Source organism: Orcinus orca, chromosome 2, assembly GCF_937001465.1.
Source record: "Orcinus orca chromosome 2, mOrcOrc1.1, whole genome shotgun sequence".
Classification (NCBI taxonomy): Eukaryota; Metazoa; Chordata; class Mammalia; order Artiodactyla; family Delphinidae; genus Orcinus; species Orcinus orca.
Genome location: NC_064560.1, coordinates 84,300,247 through 84,320,092, shown reverse-complemented (window position 1 = coordinate 84,320,092; position 19,846 = coordinate 84,300,247). Strand labels below are relative to the sequence as shown.

The following is a 19,846-nucleotide window of genomic DNA, read 5'->3' as shown; positions in this document are numbered from 1 at the left end:
ACAGTGCCACTCCCCCCACCTCCTGGTCTCCTTCTGCTGCCTCTCTTACTGTCTCTGATGGGCTGCAGTTGTAAGAACCCAGAGTCCCTTTTCTGGGCTGGGGGCAGGGGGACAGTTGGAGAGGGACTTCGAATGGAGAGGGGATGCAGGATAAAGAAGTCATGAGCTTGGAGTCAATCCCGGAGGGCTTCCTGGGGGAGGTGAGGGTTGTGTAGAGGAGCAGAGAGGGAGGGAAATGGGCAGTCTCAGAGGGAAGCAAGGACAAGAGACTGGCAGGGATATACAGGTTCTGGAAATGTTGAAGACAAAGGCGTAGAGAGAAAAGAAGCATGGGCCACACCAGGCTCAGCAGCCTGAGAGGGCTGCCAGGGCAGTGAGGGGAGGAGAGGAGGCATCATTACTGCCTGGAGAACTGTCCTTGACTCTCCTGGGCCAAGAAGACCCATGATTCATCAAAACACCAGTTCAGGCCTGCAGCAGCTATGCATGCTGCCCTCTGGGCCAGAAGAAGGGGCCCAACTCAGGCCTCAGTGTCACCATTCTGTAAAATGGGCACTCCTTCCCACTCTTTCCTCCTCCTGTCTGTGGGGATTAGTCCTGGAGGTCCCTTTCTGGTCTGGGTCTGCTCTCAAACGTGACTGTGCGGAGGGTTAATGGTGTGGACTGCTTGGGTGGCTCCAGGCCTTTGGCATGGGGGGGGCAGGATGCCCCAAAGGGTCTGGGGGACAAGTAGGAGGGTCAGGACGAGTGCCACAGGTATGGGTTTCTCTGCCTGGAAGAGGATACACAGCTGAATGTCCAGGGGGGTGTAGATGTGTGCTTGCATGTGTGTGCAAGTGTGTGGGTGGCTGCTGGGAGTGTATTTTGGGTTTGCATAAGGCTGTGTGCTTGTGCATGTGTATGCGTGTGGGCTGGGAGCTGCCAGGACAGAGCAGTGATTGTGCCCAGGCCTGTCCTGCCCCTCGGTGCCCGCCCGCCATGACTTTGGTTGTGCCTGGCTCCATGAAAGGGGCAGTGTGTTCCTGGAGGGTTGCAGCCCCTCCCACCCGGCACCCATCCACCAGAGAGGTTTGCTGAAGGTGGAGAATCCCACAGCTTCCCACCCTTCCTGCCCACGAACAGGGCGCTGCTGTCTGGGCCCAGGGTGGGCGCTCCATCCCTCTTCCTGAGAGGAGGGCTGGGGGCACAGAAAGAGTCTGTATCCGTCCCCACTGCGGCCCTTTCTCACACAGGGGGATGAAGCCTAGGCCAAGGTCCCCCAACAAGCCACCCTCTGGCACAGCATGGGTTATGCTGGCATCTCCTGGCTCCCTGGGCCACTCCTAGGATGTTTATGAATGGGGACCTGGTCCCTGTCCCTGGGGGACCCCAAACATGAGGCTTACTTCCATCATGGCGCTCAACCCTCTGCCTATCAGCGGGGTTTTGGCCTCTCAGTCTCTCTCAGGCTCCCCACTCCCTCCCAGGCTGGCCAGGGGCAGGGTCTCAAGCATGAGTGCCTTTCCAGTCTTGGGGCTGCTGCAGACCCTGCTCCTTCTGGGTCCTCAGAACCCCTGGGGCTGGCCAGTCTGTCTCTCTCCCCGTCTCTGTCCCACATCTCCCTTGTCTCTGCCTCTGCTTTTCCTCTTCTCTCCCTCTCTTGGTCTTTGGCCCCCCTCTTCCCTCTGTCCCATCCCGGCTGTAACTGGGAGTACCGCCCTTGCCCCAGAACAGTCCAGAGAGCCAGACTTGCCTCCCCAGCCCCGGGACCCTCACTCCTTGGTGATGGGTTCCACAACATCAGATTCTCTGTGGCCCTTGTCTGCAGTAGGGTACTTGGCTTCCACTTACCAGGCAGACAAACTGAGGCTCCGGGGGAGAAGCAATCCGACAGAGAGAAGCAGAAAGCCTGCAGCTCCTGGCCTTGCCACCTGTTGGCACCCCACCCCAGGCAGTCAATCTCTGTGCGCTCCCTCCCACCACATTCCTGGTTGCCTGGGAGCAGCCAGGCGGCCCCAGAGCCGGCATGCGTCACGGGCAGCGGCAGCATTCCTGGGTGTCTGCTGCTGCCTGACTTTATAAGGGAGAAAGTTTGGGAGCCCAGAGCTGCCGGCAGGATGGCCGGTGGAAAGTGCCCGGCCCCACAGTCAAGGGTGGGTGGTGGGAGACCTGGACATGAGGATGTGGGGAAGGTACAACCAGTGGTACCAAGGTGGAGCAGGAGGTGAGAGACGGATGGGGAGAGACTTGGGAACCATTATTCATTCATTCATTCACGCACAAATATAATAACGTAGCGACGGGGATGGAAGAGGAGAACTAACCTGGGAGATACAGAAAGCCTGAGGAAGGCAGTAAAAGTGAGAATGAGACATAAAGACCCCCTCCTCCACAAAGACTGAACTCAGGGATCCAGACGGAGGCCTGAGGAAGGAGATGGGGGAGGAAAAGCCGAGAGAGACAGAAAAGGCAGGATGTTGGCAGTGAGCCTGCTGCTGTGCACAGGATCCAGGAGTGAGGAGGGGGCACCCCACCAGCCAGCTGCGGAGGGAGGGGCGAGGCTGGGCTCTTCCACCGTAGCCTCTTGGGGTTTGGCACCAGGGGTGACAGATGCTGGTTCCAGATCCCGGCCCTGGGTAGGCAGTGGTGAGGCTGGGAGAGTCCCCCTGAGGGAGTCTGACGGGGAGCTGCGGGGTGGGATGTTCCGGGAGGGCCAAGACAGGGATGAAGGGCTCTCTGTCTCCCCTCGTGTGTGTGTGTATGTGTGTGAGTGGCCCACCTGCGGGCTGAATGCCGGCCCTGTGTGAGAGCAGGGATGGGCCCGGGGCTCTGCTCCCATCACCCAGGCCCTCTGGACCTCAGGCCTGATCCCCTCCTCTCACGCCTCCGAGGGACCTGCTTTTTCTTTACCAGCACTCTGCCGCCAAGCCAGGGGACCCCTGAGGAGGGTGGGGTGCAAAGTTCCCTCTGATTTAGAACCAGAGCTTCAGCTCCCAGGACTGCCGGTGAGGCTGACTGCTCCCGCCCATTTCAGGGCTGGGAAAGCAAATATTCTGAGATGAGAACTCAGCCCCACAGAGCACTGCAGACTGCTGAACGGACCCAGTGGGCTGCGTGTGGGCCTGAGTGTGAATGAGTGCAGGGCAGCACCACGCGTCACAGCGGGTCGAGGTAAGCGTGGGCAGGTGACGATCTGGTGCGGTGGGCCCAGTCTGGCTCTGGGTACTGGACCATGACTCCCTGGCCACGCCTGCCTCCCTGGGCTCTGGGGCAAGGGAGAAGCGGTCACGGCATCTATTCAGGTGTCTGCCCCTCCCTCAGCATGTTCCATAGTCCCCCCCAAGGCTCAGCCCTCCCAAACCGAGCTATGACCTTCCACCAAGCCTGTTACCACTGAAGGTAACGGGCGAAAGTGACGGGGATGACTTCAGGTCAGACCAAAGGGGCAACATAACCTGCCCTTGGTGGTGACACAGGGGTCATAGAGCCAAGGCTAGGTGGCTCACTACCTGCCAGGGCTGGTTGCCTGCGAGAGGCTCACACACCTGCAGACCCACTGTGCTCACCGCGCTGGCTCTCCTACCCACTGATTCCAGACCGGGGAATAACCCAGAGGCCTACCGACCGCCTGCTCCTCTCCTGCCCTGTGAGCCACAGCCATAGGAACAACGGTAGGTTAGTTCAAAATCACATGGGACTTAAAGAAGCAGCCTTCCTCTTGGGAGACAAAAGCTGTCTCAGCAGAGAGCAGGAACGCCAGGCCCTGTCTGACCACCTCCCCGTCTCAATACTACGAAGACCTCGCTGGGGTCAAGGTGGCCCCACCCCTCCTCGCTCCAAGAACTCTTGAGCCCTGAGACTCACTCTCGGGGTACTTGACGTCTTTGGTTGCCTTTCTGGTTCCTTGCAAGGCCAAGGAGGCCAGGGCAGGACAACAGTTTCCTTAGCTATTGGCTGAGCCCTGACTCTGGTCACTGGTCTCAGCTACTGGTCCTCTAACCAGGCATCCGGAGGCCACCCATGCTGAGTGGCATACACTGGGGAACACTTCCAATTCAGGGATCCCCTCTGGAAGGTGAGTACCCCTGGAGAGGAAGCAGGGAACGGGTTGGGGTGGGAGATGCTGAGCTTGGTCCACAGACGTCGACAGGAGCAGGGTTGGTGTCCTGGGATCCCAGCCACATGTTCCAACCCCGGGGCCACGTGGGGCACAGAGGAAGTGGGAGGGAAAATGAGAGGTTTTGCTGGAAGAAGCAGCCCAGAGTCCACCCAGGCTGGAGGGCAGGGGCGTGGAGGAAGCGGGGCCCTCAATGGAGTCTTTGTGGAGGCCCTGCTGCTCCCCAGGGTGGGGCTGCTGTGGCATGGAGCAATTCCGAGCGGCCTTTCCTTGCCTTATAATTTTCCTCCTTTTGGGGCAGCTGAGTGGATGTCTATGCCCTTTTCCACATCCCGTTCCTTCTGGCTTTCTTGGCCCCAGAAGCAAGGTGGGATCCTCATCTCAGTGGGCCCAGGCTGAGGTAGGGGTCCCGGCAGGGAAGAAACAGAGCGAAGGACCCTCGCCTGGCATGGGTCTGCAGTCCCCCACTGCAACAGGGTCCTTGTGAAGCTGCTCCCATTTTACGGGTGAGGAAACTGAGGGGCCAAGACAGCAGTTATCTGTTTGATGAGCAGCTGCGAGGCTGGGACTCGAGCCCCTGTGGGTGTGGCTCCAGGGCTGAGTGCTGTGGGTTCAGGGAGGGGGGTGTGCACACAGAAGGCGGGAGGGTGGGGGTGGGTTTTGTTGCTGCCTGTGAATCGGAAGTGGAGCATCTGTGGCTGGCCCCAGTGGGAGGAGGGTGTGAGAGCTGGCCTCCTGCCTGGGAAGACACACTTTTTCCCCTTCCTTTCCGGTCCTCGGACAGGGTCGGGGTTGGAGGTGGGGGGGAGTGAGGAAGGGAGGGGAAAGCATCTGCTTTCGATGGGTGGTTTGGCAGCTGGCCTTTCCCAGTGTGGCTGGATGGGGTCTGGTCTGGGGCCACCGGATCAGGGAGGGACCTTCTTCAAGGCTGGCTGCAGATGGCGCATTCCAGAAACCTCTGATAGTGCTACCCATGCCCATGGGGGTCTTGGAGGTGAGAGATGAGGGTGGAAAGGCAGGGGGTGTGGGCTCTGCCCAGGGTGAGAAGCCTGCTCTCTGACGGGCCAGCCCCTCTCTTGGGCAGAAGCCAGAGGTGGGACGCCTGTTGCTCATCTCCAAGTCTCCCCATCGCTCTGGGATGAGAAACCGCCAAGGGCAGGGCTGCTGGGGAGGTGTCTCAGGGCTTCCCCCAGCCTGGCAGGCTGGCCTTGGAGACAGTGAGTGTGTGAGCTGGGATGGCGGACAGTGGAAGCAATGACTGTGGGTCTGGACAGAAGCCTGGACGAATTTGGCACAGATTGTGCTCAACGGGCTGTGTGCCTTGGCGAAGCCACAGCCATCTGTGCCTCAGTTCCCCCATCTGAAATATAGGAAGGAGGGGTGGGAGGACCCCACAGACAGAAGTCCCACATCCAGGAGACTGGGGGTAGCAGAGGCTTGGGTCAGGGATCAGCCCCCCAACACACACGCACACACACGCACACACACGCACACACACCTGGCCCCTGGCCAGCCCAGCCCAGCAGGAAGGGGCTGGTGGGGAGGTGTGGCCACTACAGTGGGTACAGCACAGCCACCTCTGGCCTGAGAGACCACAGGCCTGGCTAGCCTGGAGGCTCTTGAGGACAGGACCCAGGGCCTGCATCTCCGGGCCAGCGCATCTGCCATCCAGGAGGCCCATACACAGGTACCAACAGATGAAACGTGAGCACCTAAGGGAAAGCAAGGATCAAACGGTGGTGACACTTGCCCCGTAGGAGGGATTTCCTAACAGCATTGCTGTCTCACAGCAGCCAAGCAGAGGAGCAAGTTCCTGGCACTGGTGCTGTGCCTGGCCTAGGAGGGTGGACCAGGACACCACAGTGTCCTTGCTGGTGGCCTCTGTGCTAACCAGCTTCTGCCAGAGATCCCCAGACCCCCCGGCCCCTGCTCCACTGCTGGGCAGGCCTGACTCCTCACGGAATAGTTCCTTGCCTAGTACCCCCATCTGACAACTCCGCAGACCCCTTCAGTCCGTCAGCACTCACTGAGCTGTGCCCCACCTCTGCCACCCTCTCTCCAGCCGACCTCTTCTCCCCTGACCTCAGGCACTGCCTCTTTGCTGTCGTACCCATATCTCTGTCTCAAGCACCAAGTCTCCAGGGCTCTGGGCCTGCTTGTTAATGCCCCCTAGACGTCTACACCGGGAACATCTATAGGAACCCCCAAACCCAAGCCCACCCGCTCAAGCCAGACTCAGTATCATCTCTCCTCCAACCTGCTCACCACCCAGTGAAGGCCCCACACGCACCCACCGCTGGGCAGAAACCTGAGAGTTGCTCTGACCCTCTCCCTCTTCCTGACCATGAATGAACGTTCCCTCCATTCGGCTCCATGACTTGTCCTTCAAGTCTGTCTCCCCCTCTTGCTTCTCTGTGCCATCCCACAAGACACATGGTCACCATCCCTTGCTGCCTCCCTTTGCTAGGTGCAGTCACAGTTAACCTAAACTGAGGTGCTCCATCCTCCTCCCTTGCCTGGATGCCTTCGAGCCCCTGCCCTCTGGTGTGGCACTGAAGGTGCTGGGTGACCTTGCCCCTGCCCCGCCAGGCTTTCCTGTTCACTCCTTTGAACACCCCACGTGCCAGCCTCACCAGACCCTGGGCACCTAACAGGTCCCCATTCTGGCCTTCGCTCAGGCTGGGCCTTTTGCCCAGCAAGCTCTTCTTTCCTTTTTGCCTGTGAAATGCCCTCATGCCCCTTCAGGGAAGAAGTCCTCCCCCACCCTCCCCCATAGCTCCTTCTCCGCATTTGGGGTGCAAAGAGACTCAACCGTGGCTTGGGGAGTTGTGTGACTGTCACCTCTCTCTGTTAACACTGTGAGCCTCAAAGGGACAAGACTAGTGACGGGAGATGGCAAGATAGGAGGGAGGGGCCCAACGGGGCAGGAGGGGTGCCACATTCCCTGGCTGACCCAGCAGCGAGGGGCTGCACCTGGGAGCTTGCCCCAGCTCTGCCCCCCACTTCTCTTACCTCCAAGCTTCTTTCAGTCCTCCTCTGCCCTGCAGGGCCCCGGTGCCTGCAGCCAGGGGTGGGGTGAGGCTGGACACAATGGCTGGGGTGGAGTGGGGCACTGCCCCATCCAGGGAGAGCTTTTCTGGGCCTGTGGTGACAGTCTGGTGCTTGTTTTTAAAGAAAATAGAATCAGAACACCTATTTATAGCTGGAGGCCACAGCCACAGACAGGAGACGGATGGGGTCTGAGGCTGCGCAGCTCCCGCTCAGGCAGGCGCTGGGGGTGGAGCCGTTCCCAGGCCCCCTGCCCCCCTTTCTCAGCCCCCAAGGCAGTGCCTGTGGGATCCTGACATTCCCTGGGACAGGATGTAGCCTGCTCTTTGGGGCAGGGGAAGGAGGGGACTTGGGTGAGGAGGATGGAAATTTTCTCTCAGAATCGGTCCCTGGGGCCCAGAGTCCTTTGTGGGAATGGGTGGAGGTGAGGGTGTGTTACATGTCTGCAAGGCACAGGAGGCAGAGAAGGACCTCTGGGGGTGCGGGTGCCGCCTGCCAGCGCACTGGGTAAAGGAAAGAGAACAGGGCAGCCAGAGAGAGAGACGCAGGGATGGGGAGAGAGAGATGGAGAGACAGCCTTGGTGAGGACACAGAGACAGGCAGGGGTCCGCGGAGAGAGATCTGCAGCCCAGCGGACGCCCTGAATAGAGGGGAGATAGAGGAAGCAAGGGGAGATCTGAAGTGGGGGGTTCCGTCCCACAGAAAGTCTTCACAGTGCTCTGGGCAGACTGGTCAGTTGGATCCAGGCGAGAAAGGGCAAGAATTAGGCATCTCTGTGGCCTGTACCCAAGAAGGCCAGGCCTTGCATCCTCCTCCCACCCCCAGGACCTGGAGACCCTCTGTTCCCGGCAATCTAATGCTGGGAGGCCCAGGTCCGTTTGGAGGCAAAGCAAAGCTGTGGGGGCAGAGCTGATGCACACGGGCTTTGTCACCAAGATCGTGGAAGGACTGTCCTGGACAGAGCGGGCAGGGCAATTCCAGGACTGCTGGGGACAGGTCTGGGCTCTGACTTGCTAGGAGGTGAATTCCCCGGGCCTGGAGGAGTTACAGGCTGAGGCTATGGCCTGGGCTCACACCTGCTGCCAGCCTCTATTCAGACCCCTCCCCTCCCTTGGTTGTGCCGTTGGGGGCTGTGGGATGGCTACAGCCTGGGGCATGTGTCATGCAGCTACAGCCACAGCGGGTGACTCAGACAGTTAAAAAAAGGAGCAGCTTTGAGCGGTGACTCAACTGGCTCTGGAGGGGCTGGGTGGGTCTGGCTGGTACAAGATGGGGTGACTGGGTTTATTTTTGGTAGGGTGGGGCTGGGGCCGGGGGTGGGGGTGGAAGAGGGGAACTGGGGGTGGAGAGGAGCCGCTGCTCTCATCCCAGGAGAGCCCCAGGGCTCCGTGCCAACTTAGGAAAACGGTTTCTTGATGCCAGAGAGCTCTGGCAGGCTGGGCCGCCTCTCAGCCCCGTTCTGAGCCTAGCCTGCCTTGCTGTGTGGACCCAGATAAGCAGCCGGCTGTCTCTGGATAGAAGCAGAGATCTTTGTCCTTTTCCCAAGAGGCTTAGAGCTGACCTTGGAGAATGAAGATCCTACCCAGAGGCCCAGAGACGGACAGAGGTCTGCTCAAGGCCACACAGCAGGGCCAGGTATCCCAAGGGCTGCCATTACACATTTGGCTCATGTCCCTACAATATCTCTTCTATCCCGGGGCTGTCAACAGTTGGAAGGATGGGCTCCCATTTGAGTACCTGCCCCTGGCGAGGCTCAGCTGGGCTCCAGATGAGTGTCCGGAAGCACATGGGCACCAGATGTCCAGAGATAGAGCCTCAGCCGGGGGCAGGAGCCTGGATTTTATTGGCACACATCTGGGGAGCTGACCAGTCTTTGCCCAACAGTCTGTTCAGAAGGTTACCTCTCTGGGGGTGAAAGTCGAGGATGCCCCCACACTGGGATCTTGACTTGGGGGCCCAGGCTTTTTATCCAGTGTCCCTCCCGTTGGCACTCCCCAAGGCTGCTCACCCCACTCTGTAGCCATTTCCCGAGACTCACTTCCCCTCTCCTCCACCAACTCTGATCTTACGCATACATGGACTCAGGCGTCACCAATACCCCTGATGGGTCCAAGCAGCCCAGGAGAGACAGAATCCCTCAGTCCTTCATTCTGGATCCTGCTCCTCACGATGCAGCCACTACTGCTTAATGAGTGGTGGTAATAGCCCCAGGGAGCTTCATGGGAGCCATCTCACATCACTGGGCCCTGGCCTCCAGTCCCTACCTCCAGAGGGGCCCCTGAAGGGTGGGCAGAGAGCAGGGAAAAGACAGGCTTCTAGGCTCCCCATCCTATAAAAGATCCCGAGGCCTGCTCCTTCTCTCCGTCCCCACCCATCCGCTCTTGGGACAGGGTCTGAGTTTCATTTGGTCATTCGTTCAACAGATTGATTGTGCTACGTCCTGGCTCAACCATCTCCATCCAAGGGACCGTTAGGCTTTGGGGTGGGGCTGCAAGGGGCTGTCCTGCTTCTCCTCACACAGGAGAGGTGTGTGGACCTCAGCCCAGTGAGTCAGTCAGATGCATGACCCATCCCCACCCCCCTTTCTGAAGGGTCCTGGGCTGGCGGGCAGAGGCTGGCTTGACAGGTCCCCTGGGAGCCTGCCTCCCCCTTTCCGTGTCACTTCATCCCACACAGACCCTCTCTAATCCCCTGCTTTGGAAACTTTCTCAAAGATTCCTAAGCAGGAACCAGCCCCCACCCGTCCCCCGCCACCATTGCTGGGCCTGCCCCACTCCAGAAGAAGATGGGAATAAGAGGATAACAGCAACCTCAGGACCAGGCATCTACTGAGCATTTACTCCAAGCAAAGGGCTTTAATCCCCAACACACACAGGAGGTAGGAATTATTTATCCCATTTCAGAGAGGAGAAAACTGAGGCTCAGAAAGGCCAGGTCACCGGTATTGAGGCTGGAATTAAATTCTAAGCTCTCTAACACCATGTTCTTTACCACCGTGAGCCTGGCCTCCGGTCTCCCCCAGCCCTGTAGAGGTTCCAGGAGCTGAGGACTCAGAGGAGGGAGAGGTGGGGCCTGAGTCAGGACTGAGGGGCGGGAGGGAAGCTTACTCTCAGCTGCTCCAAGACGCCCAAAAAGGGTGATTCGTTCCTGCCCTCACCACGGTGAGAAGTGTGTGTGTGTGTGTGTGTGTGTGTGTGTGTGTCTGGGCTGGAGGCCTGCCTGGCTGGCCTCCAGCTGTAGGAGAGCTGGACTTGCCCCAGTCACTGCACACAAGGGAAGGGGCAGGGAGGGCTGGTGTCGTGGGAATCAGCATCCTGGGCCCATTGATATTTATAGCTGAATGCGGGGGTGGGGGCTGCTCTTAGGTGGGAACGGAAGTTGGTCTCCTTTCCTCCACCCCCTCTCCATCTTCCCAGAGAGAAGGATGGCGCAGGCTAGAGGCCCCGGCCTGGTGGTGGAGCTGGGGGCTGTGTGTCCTGAGTTGGGGGCTTCCCCCAGGCTTCTGGCTCCGGGATGGACACTCTCTTTGCTAGGCCCTGAGCCAGGCTTCTGAGAACACTATGTGTGTGTGTGTGTTTGCAAGTGTGTATCTGCACACCCATGTACGTAAACCTACTGGATGTCACGCTGATGGAGGTCACAGAACAGGGGCAGGGGCCAGATGAAGGTAGGGGGAGAAAGGCCTGTAATCTCACAGAGATGGAGGGCAGGGTCCCAGAAGGGGGGCAGACCAGGCTGTAGGCCTGAATAATCAATGGTTGGAAAAGCCTCCCGGGGTGGTGATGCTGGAGCTGGACCTTGAAGGATGGAGAGAAGAAGAGAAGAGCCATTGCAAGGAATAGCTTGGGCAAAGGTGGAAGGGTGCCAGGGATTATGGATTATTATCTGATGGTCTAGTTCATCAGCCAGCCTGTGGGACACAGCATCATGTTGAATGTGGAGGCTGATCTCCTGGGGGGAGAGAGGGCCCAGCCATAGCCATGGTGTCTCTGGGCCTGCAGGCAGGTGGCACCATGAGGCTGCTGTCTACCTGGATACTCAGGAGTGTCCCATTTGGTTCCGAGAGGGACAGGAATGGGATGCTGGGGCAGGAGAGCCCAGGTCCCCAGGGCTGGCTGGGAGGAAGCTGGGACTACATTCTGCTCCCTGCCTTCAAGTCCCCAGACTTTGCTCCACCTGGGGAAGGACACCTCCCAGGGGCCATTGATATCAATCTTGATCCGTATTCTTTGAAAGCCAGGAAGTCCTTTCTTGTATGTGACCTGACTCTCCCCTGCTCTCAGTACGTTTTAACTCAAAGCAATTAATTGGTTTTCAAGCCTTTCTTTTAAGCCACAGAACACTTTATCAAAACTGTATCTTACGTAAAACACCGATCTGTAAACACATGTTCATGAGACTGCTGTGCAGGGATCGGGGTGGTGCAAGCATCCCGTATTCCCAGATATGGGAATGTAAAGCCCCGGAGCACCTTGGACACAGTCTGAAAACCCCTGGTTGGCTCAGTGATCTCTATGCCCCTTGTGGGCCCAGTCCTGGGTGCAGCAAGACAGTGGAGACCTCAGAGAAAAGTAGATGGGAGGTCTGCCCTCGGGGCCCACCTGGCGCAGCCCCCTCCTCGGGCCCCCCAGGCGGGCAGCTGGTCCTGTGGGGAAGGCCACACCCAAACCAGGGCACAAGGACAAACAGCAGAGAGGTCTACCCCCTACCCTGCTAAGGATTTGCTGTGTGACTCTGAGAAAATAGCTGTCCCTCTCTGGGCCCTGGTTTCCCTATGAACCATGGGGGGCTGGCCTGGGCTGGGGAGTCTCTGCAGTGAGGTCCGGGAGGGGAGGCTGACTTACTGACCCACCATGACACTTAAACCGCAAGAGACACACACACTGAAACGGTTTAGCATGAGCAGTGGCGGGAGGCCTGGCTAATGCACGTCAGAGCTGGCAGGGCCGGCTCTTCTGCAGGCGGGGAGCGGCACGGGCGTGGGCAGGAGCTGAGTGGGAGGAAGGAATGGTCAACAGGAGAGGCACTGTCCAGAAGATGAGTGAGCCATGCCACCAAGCCACCTTGACAGCAGCCCCAGAGCCACTACCCTACATCTGAGACAGATGGGGCTTCATTTGCCACCCCAGCCGTCGGTGGAGGAGTGGTGGGCTTCCTTGAAGAAGATCTGCTTATGCTGTGAGGAAGTGGGGAGGGTCTGGAAAGGTAGGGGTCACTTACTGGAGGGGTCTGCAGAGATGGGAACAGAGATCTGGGGTCCTCAGGGACCTGTCTCTCTCCCGAGGACCCGTCTCTCTCCTCTGCTGGGGGGCCTGAGTCCACTGGTCGGTGGCCGCCCACCTGGCCTGATCTGGGAAAGGCGGCTGTGGTTGGGGTGAGAACACCATGGCCTGTGTACCCCAAGAGGGACCTGAAGCCAGTCCTTCTCGTTCTCAGAGCCTCAGTTTCCTCATCTGTAAAATGGGGAATGTTTCTTGACTTATAGGGCTGCTGTGAAGCTGCAGGATAACATGGTTAGTGCCCCCCACGGGGTGTCTCGGGAGGTAGGAGCTCTGTTATAAGAGAGCTCCATCCTCTCCCCTGTTTGGAGTTGCGGGCCCTCCTGAGAAGCAGAGAGCCAGGAGCCCCTACCCCAGGGAGAATCCAAGTACAAAACTGTTCACACAAATTCGGTTCATTCAAAAATTACTCATACACACTCAGTAATAATGGTAATACAATACTTCTGAAACACACCCTACGCCTGCACCTGGAGGACGAGTCGTAACTCTGGAAGGCTCTACAGAACTGGACCCACGTTGGGTCAGGGGCATGTTGGAGGCAAAAGGGGAGCTGGATGGGGCCAGGAGTTGGCGGCAAGGCGGTAAAGGAGCGGAGGGACCTGGAAGGGAACGGGCTCAAGTCTCAGACCCAAAGGCCCCCTTGTTTATTTGCTCTTGGCACTGAATAGGAGCCCCAGCGCAGCTCAGCAGCCCCTGTTCCCATCTTGTCCTCACCTCCTTCCCTGAAGGCCCCACCCAGCCCAGGTCTGCGAGCACCGCTGGTTGTGTTCACGGTTGCGCGGGCTCACATCTGTGTGCGCCAGTGAGTGTGGTCAGGGCTATTTCCAACTCCCCCTCCCCTGCCCGGCCCCTCCTTGGCAGCACGCCCAGTTCCTCACACCCCACTCCCCTCCGGCCCTTCATCAGCCGCCTGGCCCACCTGGCGCAGCCCCCTCCTCGGGCCCCCCAGGCGGGCAGCACTGAAAGTCTCTTGTTGTCCTGGCTGGGCAGGCGGGTGGATGTTGGGAGCGGGGCTCAGTTATACTTGGTCTAGAACAGCTTTTTCAGAGTCCGGGGGGCGGGGGGTGGCGCTGGGCCTAGGGCCCTGGCCCCTGCCCTGCTCTAGAGGGCTGGGGCAGTGTACGTACACACACAGACACACACAAGGCTGAGAGGCTGTCTCCAGCACCACTCGTTCCCCCAGACCATCCTTAGAGGCAACAGAATCTACCCTGGTTCAATTCCTTGCACCTGAGGCTCCCCCGTCCCCACCCCAGCCCTGCTCTATAAGACACCCCCATCAGTTCAGAGCCCTCACCCAGATTACACAGGAACCCTCTCTGCCAGCTACTCCCGCCTGAGTCCCATGTGAGCCCCTCACCCTCTGCCTTTCAAAGTCAGCTATGCCAGGCAGGGAGGAGGTGCGGGAGCCACCGGCACTGCGTGCTCTGTGCTCACTCTGGCCTCCCAGTTTTGCTTGTGCTGTACCCCCTGGCTGGAAGCATATCCGCTCAAACCCAGTCTCGGCTCAAACCCAATCTCCCCAATGCCTGTGGTTCTGCTGGGCCTCCCACAGGGCTTAGAAGCGGCTGGACATCACACTTAGCATCCACACTGGCACAGGGGTCAAGTCTAGCCGTCCACGCAGGCGGGGAGCTCCCACAAAGTGCGCCTAGGGGCTCTTGTTGGGCAGCTGGGCTTCTCTGTGGGTTACAGCACTTTGCTTCCTCCCTGGGTCCTCAGTTTCCTCGTCTGTACAATTGGAAGGTTGGCCCAGATGGTCTCCAAAGGTGCTTGACTCTCAGGTCCCATGACCTGGATGCCCTGGAATGTTGATGAGTGCAGGGAAAGCATCCCAGTGTGCCTCACTCTGGTACCTGAGACTTGGGGGCCTTTGGGGCTATGGGTGTCCAGGAGGGGTGGGAGTGATTCCTTCCTCGGTAGGGGCTGTCCCTATTGCAGAGACCAGGATGGGGGACAGAGGGGGACATGGCATGGAAACAGAGGTGGGCTCTTGGAGGGGAGCTCTGCCTGTGAGGGGGACAGGATACGAGCTCGCCCACCCCCTCACCGCTTCCAAATCCCTCCTAAGGGCCGGGGTCAGCTTGATGTTATAAAACCCCACTGGCACCATGTTGCTCTCCTCTCTAGAAGCTTCGCCGGCTCCCCACTGCCAATAGGGTACAGCCATCTCAGGTTTCTGTGCCCCAGCCCAATGGCTCTTCCTGGCTTGTGCTCAAAATATATATACCTTCCAGCCAGGCTGCTGGAACTCCGTATCTCAACCTCCCTCTGCTCATCCGCCCTCAGAGCCTTTGCTCGTCGAGCCCTCGCCTGGAGTTCAGATCCCCTTCCCACCCTCCAAGGCTTGGCTCAAGGATCACCCTCTGCCCCGCCCCAGCTTGCCTCTGAATTTCTCTTCACCATTCTCCTCATCTGGATCTTTGCAGACACGATCGGAATTGCTGTTTGAGTTTTAATTTGCTTTCCTGCCTCCTGAATGAGTCCAAGTCCAGCCTATGCATTTCTGTGCACTCCTGACTGCCCAGCACAATGTCTGCACACTGTTGATGCTGAGAAGGTATTTGAGAATGGTTCTCCGTTGAAGCCCAAGGAGGTGGGTACCGGAGTCCCTCCCTTGGCTGGAGGCTGGGCAAGCAGACCTCTCTAGTCAGCTCAGATGCCCCCTTCCTATCCCTCTAGAGGCCCAGCCCACAACCCAGGCCCTGAGACCTTGAAAGATGGGGTCCCTGGGGACAGGAACAGGGAGCCTGGGGATCCAGCTCTGACTCACCCCACTGGGGGGTCCTCTCCTGACTCATTTCCCTTTTGGGTGCCTCGTGATTACTGTCCATTCTAACTGGCTTCGCCATCTAATGGGGACAGGGGTGTGGCCTAGGTCCCTGGAAGGGAGACTCAGGCCCTTCTTCTGCTCAAAGTTGTTCTTGGGAATGGTCCCGAAAGATGTAGGCTGAAGCACTGATTCATACGTACATGGGTAGTAATGACTGATGGGTCCTGAGGCCACAGTTCTTACGGCATAACTAGACCATGCCTTAACTAAGGGAAGAATGCCATAACGGTGGGATTTCTGGCATTGCAATAGAGACGGTTACATCCTAGCACCTCTCAGACGGCAGTCTCTGCTGGAAGCAAGCACCAATGCCTGGGACAGGTAGGTGTGGCAGGGGGGTGCCCAGAGCTGCCTGAGGGGCACAGGATATCTGAGGGGCACCAGCCCTGCCTCTAGGAGGCTGAAGAGTGGGTGGTCCTGTCTGTCACTAACTAGGTCTTCTCAGTGAGGAGAGAGGAGAGAGAAGACAGGAGGAGGAGGAGGAGGCCAGGAGGAAGGTGGTGGTGAAGAGGCCAGACAGAAAATGCACCCAGGAACAAGGGGAACAGGAGCAGAGCTGGGGCGCAGCTGGAGGAGGCCCCAGGAGGCTGGGGTGCTTGTGGGGCCCCACACAGGGTGGGGCAGGGTGGCTTCCTCCCCATTTCACGCCTTGCAGCACTCCCCCTTCCTTGCCTGGGTGTCTGAGGTGGGGGACTCGCTTCTCACTGTCACTATGTGTCCTTTGGGCACCAACTCAGTCATAGAAAGCCTGCTGGGCACAGGGAGCCCAGGCGGCACTGGGGTGTCTCCACTGGGTCTAGAGAACAATCCTGCACAGAGCCACACCCTAGGGAAGTGACCCTGGGGCCAACCTCAGATAACCAGAGCCCACATGACCCCCTAGATCGAGAGCCACGGCTGGGGGTCCTGCATCCCCTGGGGGTGGGGTGGTACTGCCAGAGACCCCAACCTGGGGTGGCAGAAGTGCAGTCCCCTCGTTTCCCAGTCTGGGGGCCCCCTCTGGGTCCTCCTGTCCCTTTCCTCTACCTAAGAAACCCTCCACAGCTCTTGCCAGTCTAGGTCGGCGTCTCAGGCCCCTCACTCACCTGTGGATGCTGGTCCCACCAACGTAGCGAAGGTCAGAGCCAGGGTCAGGGCGGGGGCTGAGAGCAGGAGCCGCGGGCCGGAGCGCATCGCGGCGGGCTGGGCAGCGGGACTGGCGAGGAGCGGAGTTCGGAGCCCGGAGCTTGGACGCCAGAGTCTCAAGTCGAGAGAACTGGCGCGGGCTGGGGTTCCGGGCGTCCCGCCGCCTACTTAACACGGGGGCGGGGCAGGCGCCGACCGGCGCGCGCGCTCCGGTTTCAGGCCGGGGCTGTCCTGTCTGCCCCCCACCCCTAGTCTTCTTAAAGGGCCCGTGCTGGACTGCTCCTCCCCGCCAGGGGTCAGGGGACCCTTATAGCTCGATCAGCCCCAGGCTCCACGTTAGAGATTTGGGACAAAATCCCAGAGGAGCCCAGACCTCCTGGGCTCTGGCGCAAGGGCTCCCGGAGAGCTCCGCCGGGAGGAGATGTGAGCTGAGCTAATCCCGTCACTTCTCTGCCCTCTGCTCTCGCCTGGGTTGTGGCAGGGGCGTCCTCACGCCAGGCCTAGGAGGAAGGACAGATGCCCTCCACCCCACAGACAGCTTTTGGGCTGCTTTGCCTCTGAAGTCTCTTCAGGACGCCATTTGGACAGAGAAGCACCAGCCTGAGGTTCTACCCCGCTCTGTGCCCACTGGCATTGCAACCCTGACAGGGCCTCAGTTTCCCAGTCTCTAAAGGAGAGATGTTCTAGAGTCTTCCACAAGGCAGGAGGGATTCTCAACTCCCTGGTATCATTTAGTTGCCTCTAACTAATCCTGCAAGGTGGGTGACAACACTCCTGCCCACACTTTATGGAGGAGGAAGCTGGCTCAGATCTGGAAGTGGTTCTTGCAAGGCCGCCAGATGGAGAGTAGGTCCCTGGCCACATGGGACCAGAACCCCAGGCCGCCTGACTCCTGAATCTGGCTGTTTCAACTTCCTGGGCTGCCTCCTGGAAATCTGACCCTGGATTTAGCGCCTACCTAACAGCTTCAGGCTGGGGTCCTGCTCCTCTTGGTTCCCTCCCAGGCAACAATATCAGCCTTGTCCCAAGCAGGAGAAAGGGCAATATTATCGCAGAGCGTCCAGCACCTAGAGGCTCTGCCTGCGCTCTGCCTAGCCCCAGCATCAGCGGTGCCTGGCTTCGGTTTCTCTGTCCAGTGAATGGGTGGAAGAGTACCCCTGGAGTGTTTCCCCCTCCTTTCCTCCATCAGAATCTCTCTGTCACACCTGCCTGCTTCAGCCCACCCCCCAACCCCATCCCACCACTTGCTGTCTCCCCAGCCCCTCCCCTTGCCTGATGACAGTCCTATCATGGGTACGGCCCTTCAGAGTTTGCAACAAAATTTTGCCCCGTTTTGCAATAGAAGAAACTGAAGCTGAGGAAGATTAAGGGACTTGAGCAAGTCTACACAGCTGCAAAGAGGTGGAGCCAGGTCTTTGACCCCAAGCCCAGGGCTCTTACCACCACAGCACAGTGGTAACCAGGGCTCTGGGTTCAAATCCCAGCTCTCCTGCTTAGCTGTCCAACCTTGAGCAAGTCACTTCACTTCTCTGTAGTTCAGTTTCCTCATCTGTAAAATTGGCTTTGTGAGGATTAAATGCTTTTTTTAAAAAATAAATTTATTTATTTAGTTTTGGCCGCATTGGGTCTTTGTTGCTGTGCGTGGGCTTTCTCTAGTTGTGGCGAGCGGGGGCTACTCTCTTGTTGCGGTGCGCTGGCTTCTCACTGCGGTGGCTTTTCTTTGTTGCGGAGCATGGACTCTAGGCATGCAGGCTTCGGTAGTTGTGGCACGTGGGCTCAGTAGTTGTGGCTTGCAGGCTCTAGAGTGCAGGCTCAGTAGTTGTGGCTCACGGCCTTAGTTGCTCCGCGGCATGTGGGATCTTCCTGGACCAGGGCTCGAACCCGTGTGCCCTGCATTGACAGGCGGATTCTTAACCACTGCGCCACCAGGGAAGTCCCAGGATTAAATCCTTTAACGTACCTCAAGTGCCCAGCCCGAGGTATACAGCAGGTGCTCAACATATGCTTGTCTTTTTTCCTCCTTGCCCTGTAGTCCTGCTACACATCCTCCATGTGTCTCAAAGTTTGCATTTAGCTTCCAGAGGCGGCTGCACACAGTAGATACTCAATAAATGCATGCTGGGGTTGAGTAAGAAGCCAGTTGTTGCTGTTCTGTGGGGATTTTGGCAAACGCAACAACTCCCATCCAGTTCACCCTAGGAAGCCTGGGTCGGGGCTATGCTCAGCTGGCCTCGGTGGCAATAAAGCCATTGATTCTGCACTTGTCCCTTGTTTTTCCTTCTCCCCAGGTCAGCAAGGCACCTGGTCCTTGTTAAGGGCTAATTACTGGCGAAGTGTGGGCCCAGAGTTGCGGAGGCTGCTGAGAAGACAACATTTGGAGGAAAAGAGATTTCTTTTTAGAAATGAAAAAAGAAAGGAGGAGAAGACTTTTGCTTATGAATCAAAAATGTGGGTGGCGCTTTCTGCCCACCCCATCTGCCCATCCTTCCCCCTCCCCATCTTCTCCCATGTCCTCCCCTGATCCCCACCCACACAGATTTACCCACCGCTACCAGGAGTCATTGGTCTGTCTGTGGAGCCTCCAGACGGAATTCCCGCCCACAGCTGAGATTCAGGTCAGGATTAGCTTGCAGCCTCCCCCTGCCTGGTTGCTAACCGGGGAGAGAAACACAGGCCTGGAAAAATAATGGCAACAAGCACGGCAGTAATAGCCCACACTGGCTTCTCTGCTGGGACTTCTCAGTTTACAAAACATTGACCTGGTTTTTTGGCAACCCTGGGGAGTGTGTGTGTTGGGGGACAGTGTTCCCTTTTCACTGATGAGAAGACTGAGGCTCTAGTGGAGAAGGGATGCTGGGGCACTGGTGCACATAGGCCTGGCCTTTGTTCAGCCTATAGCCCAGAACTTGACCCCCCGCCTTGTGCTGAGCAGCCTCATGCCAGGAAAACCGGCAGAAAGTTGAGGCCTCCTGTTGCCTGGGAACTGATCCCTGACTTCCTCTTACTGTCTCAGAGCAAAGGCTGTTAGACCAGGCAGTGCCTGCTCCTCAACTGTCCTCTCCCCAGCCTCCTCGGCATGCCCCCGCTGAAGCCCCCACCACATCCCCATCCTGAGTAGAGCCCACCAGGGCCTCCCTAGCATCCTCAGGCCTTCTTCCTCTGCCTTCTGACTTTTGCCCTGACTTTCTCTGGCTTGGGTTGGCCGGGTGTCCCTGGTGACCATCCCCGACTGCCCTTGCCTCTGTGGCCGTATCTCACCTTCCTCCAGGAAGCCCTCGCAGCCTTCCTTCTCACCACTGACCTCCCTTTCCATAGACTCCCTTGAGTACTGATCTCTGTATTCTCCCAGTGCCCCCCAGGGCACACGTAGTTGAGTCAATGCCTCCTGGCCCCCTGGACAGATTTCTTCCCAGCAAATCACCGGACAGGGTACCTGGGATAGGGGAGAGGAAGACTCAGAAC

General features: G+C 58.5%; 1 protein-coding gene across 3 annotated transcripts in view; it reads right to left on the bottom strand.

The window, feature by feature from the left end:
- CSPG4 (chondroitin sulfate proteoglycan 4) overlaps positions 1–16,543 on the bottom strand; it is a 35,316-nt gene extending 18,773 nt beyond the window's left edge. Inside the window, exon 1 of one of the 3 annotated variants that reach the window (XM_004276336.4) lies at positions 16,345–16,543. In XM_004276336.4, the coding sequence (XP_004276384.1) occupies positions 16,345–16,432 (88 nt within the window). In that variant the 5' untranslated portion in view covers positions 16,433–16,543. Of the gene's footprint in view, positions 1–7,108; positions 8,438–16,344 lie in introns of those variants that run through there. The other 2 variants (XM_049705387.1, XM_033440124.2) reach the window with 2 other exon arrangements.
- Between the last annotated feature and the right edge of the window lie 3,303 nt (positions 16,544–19,846).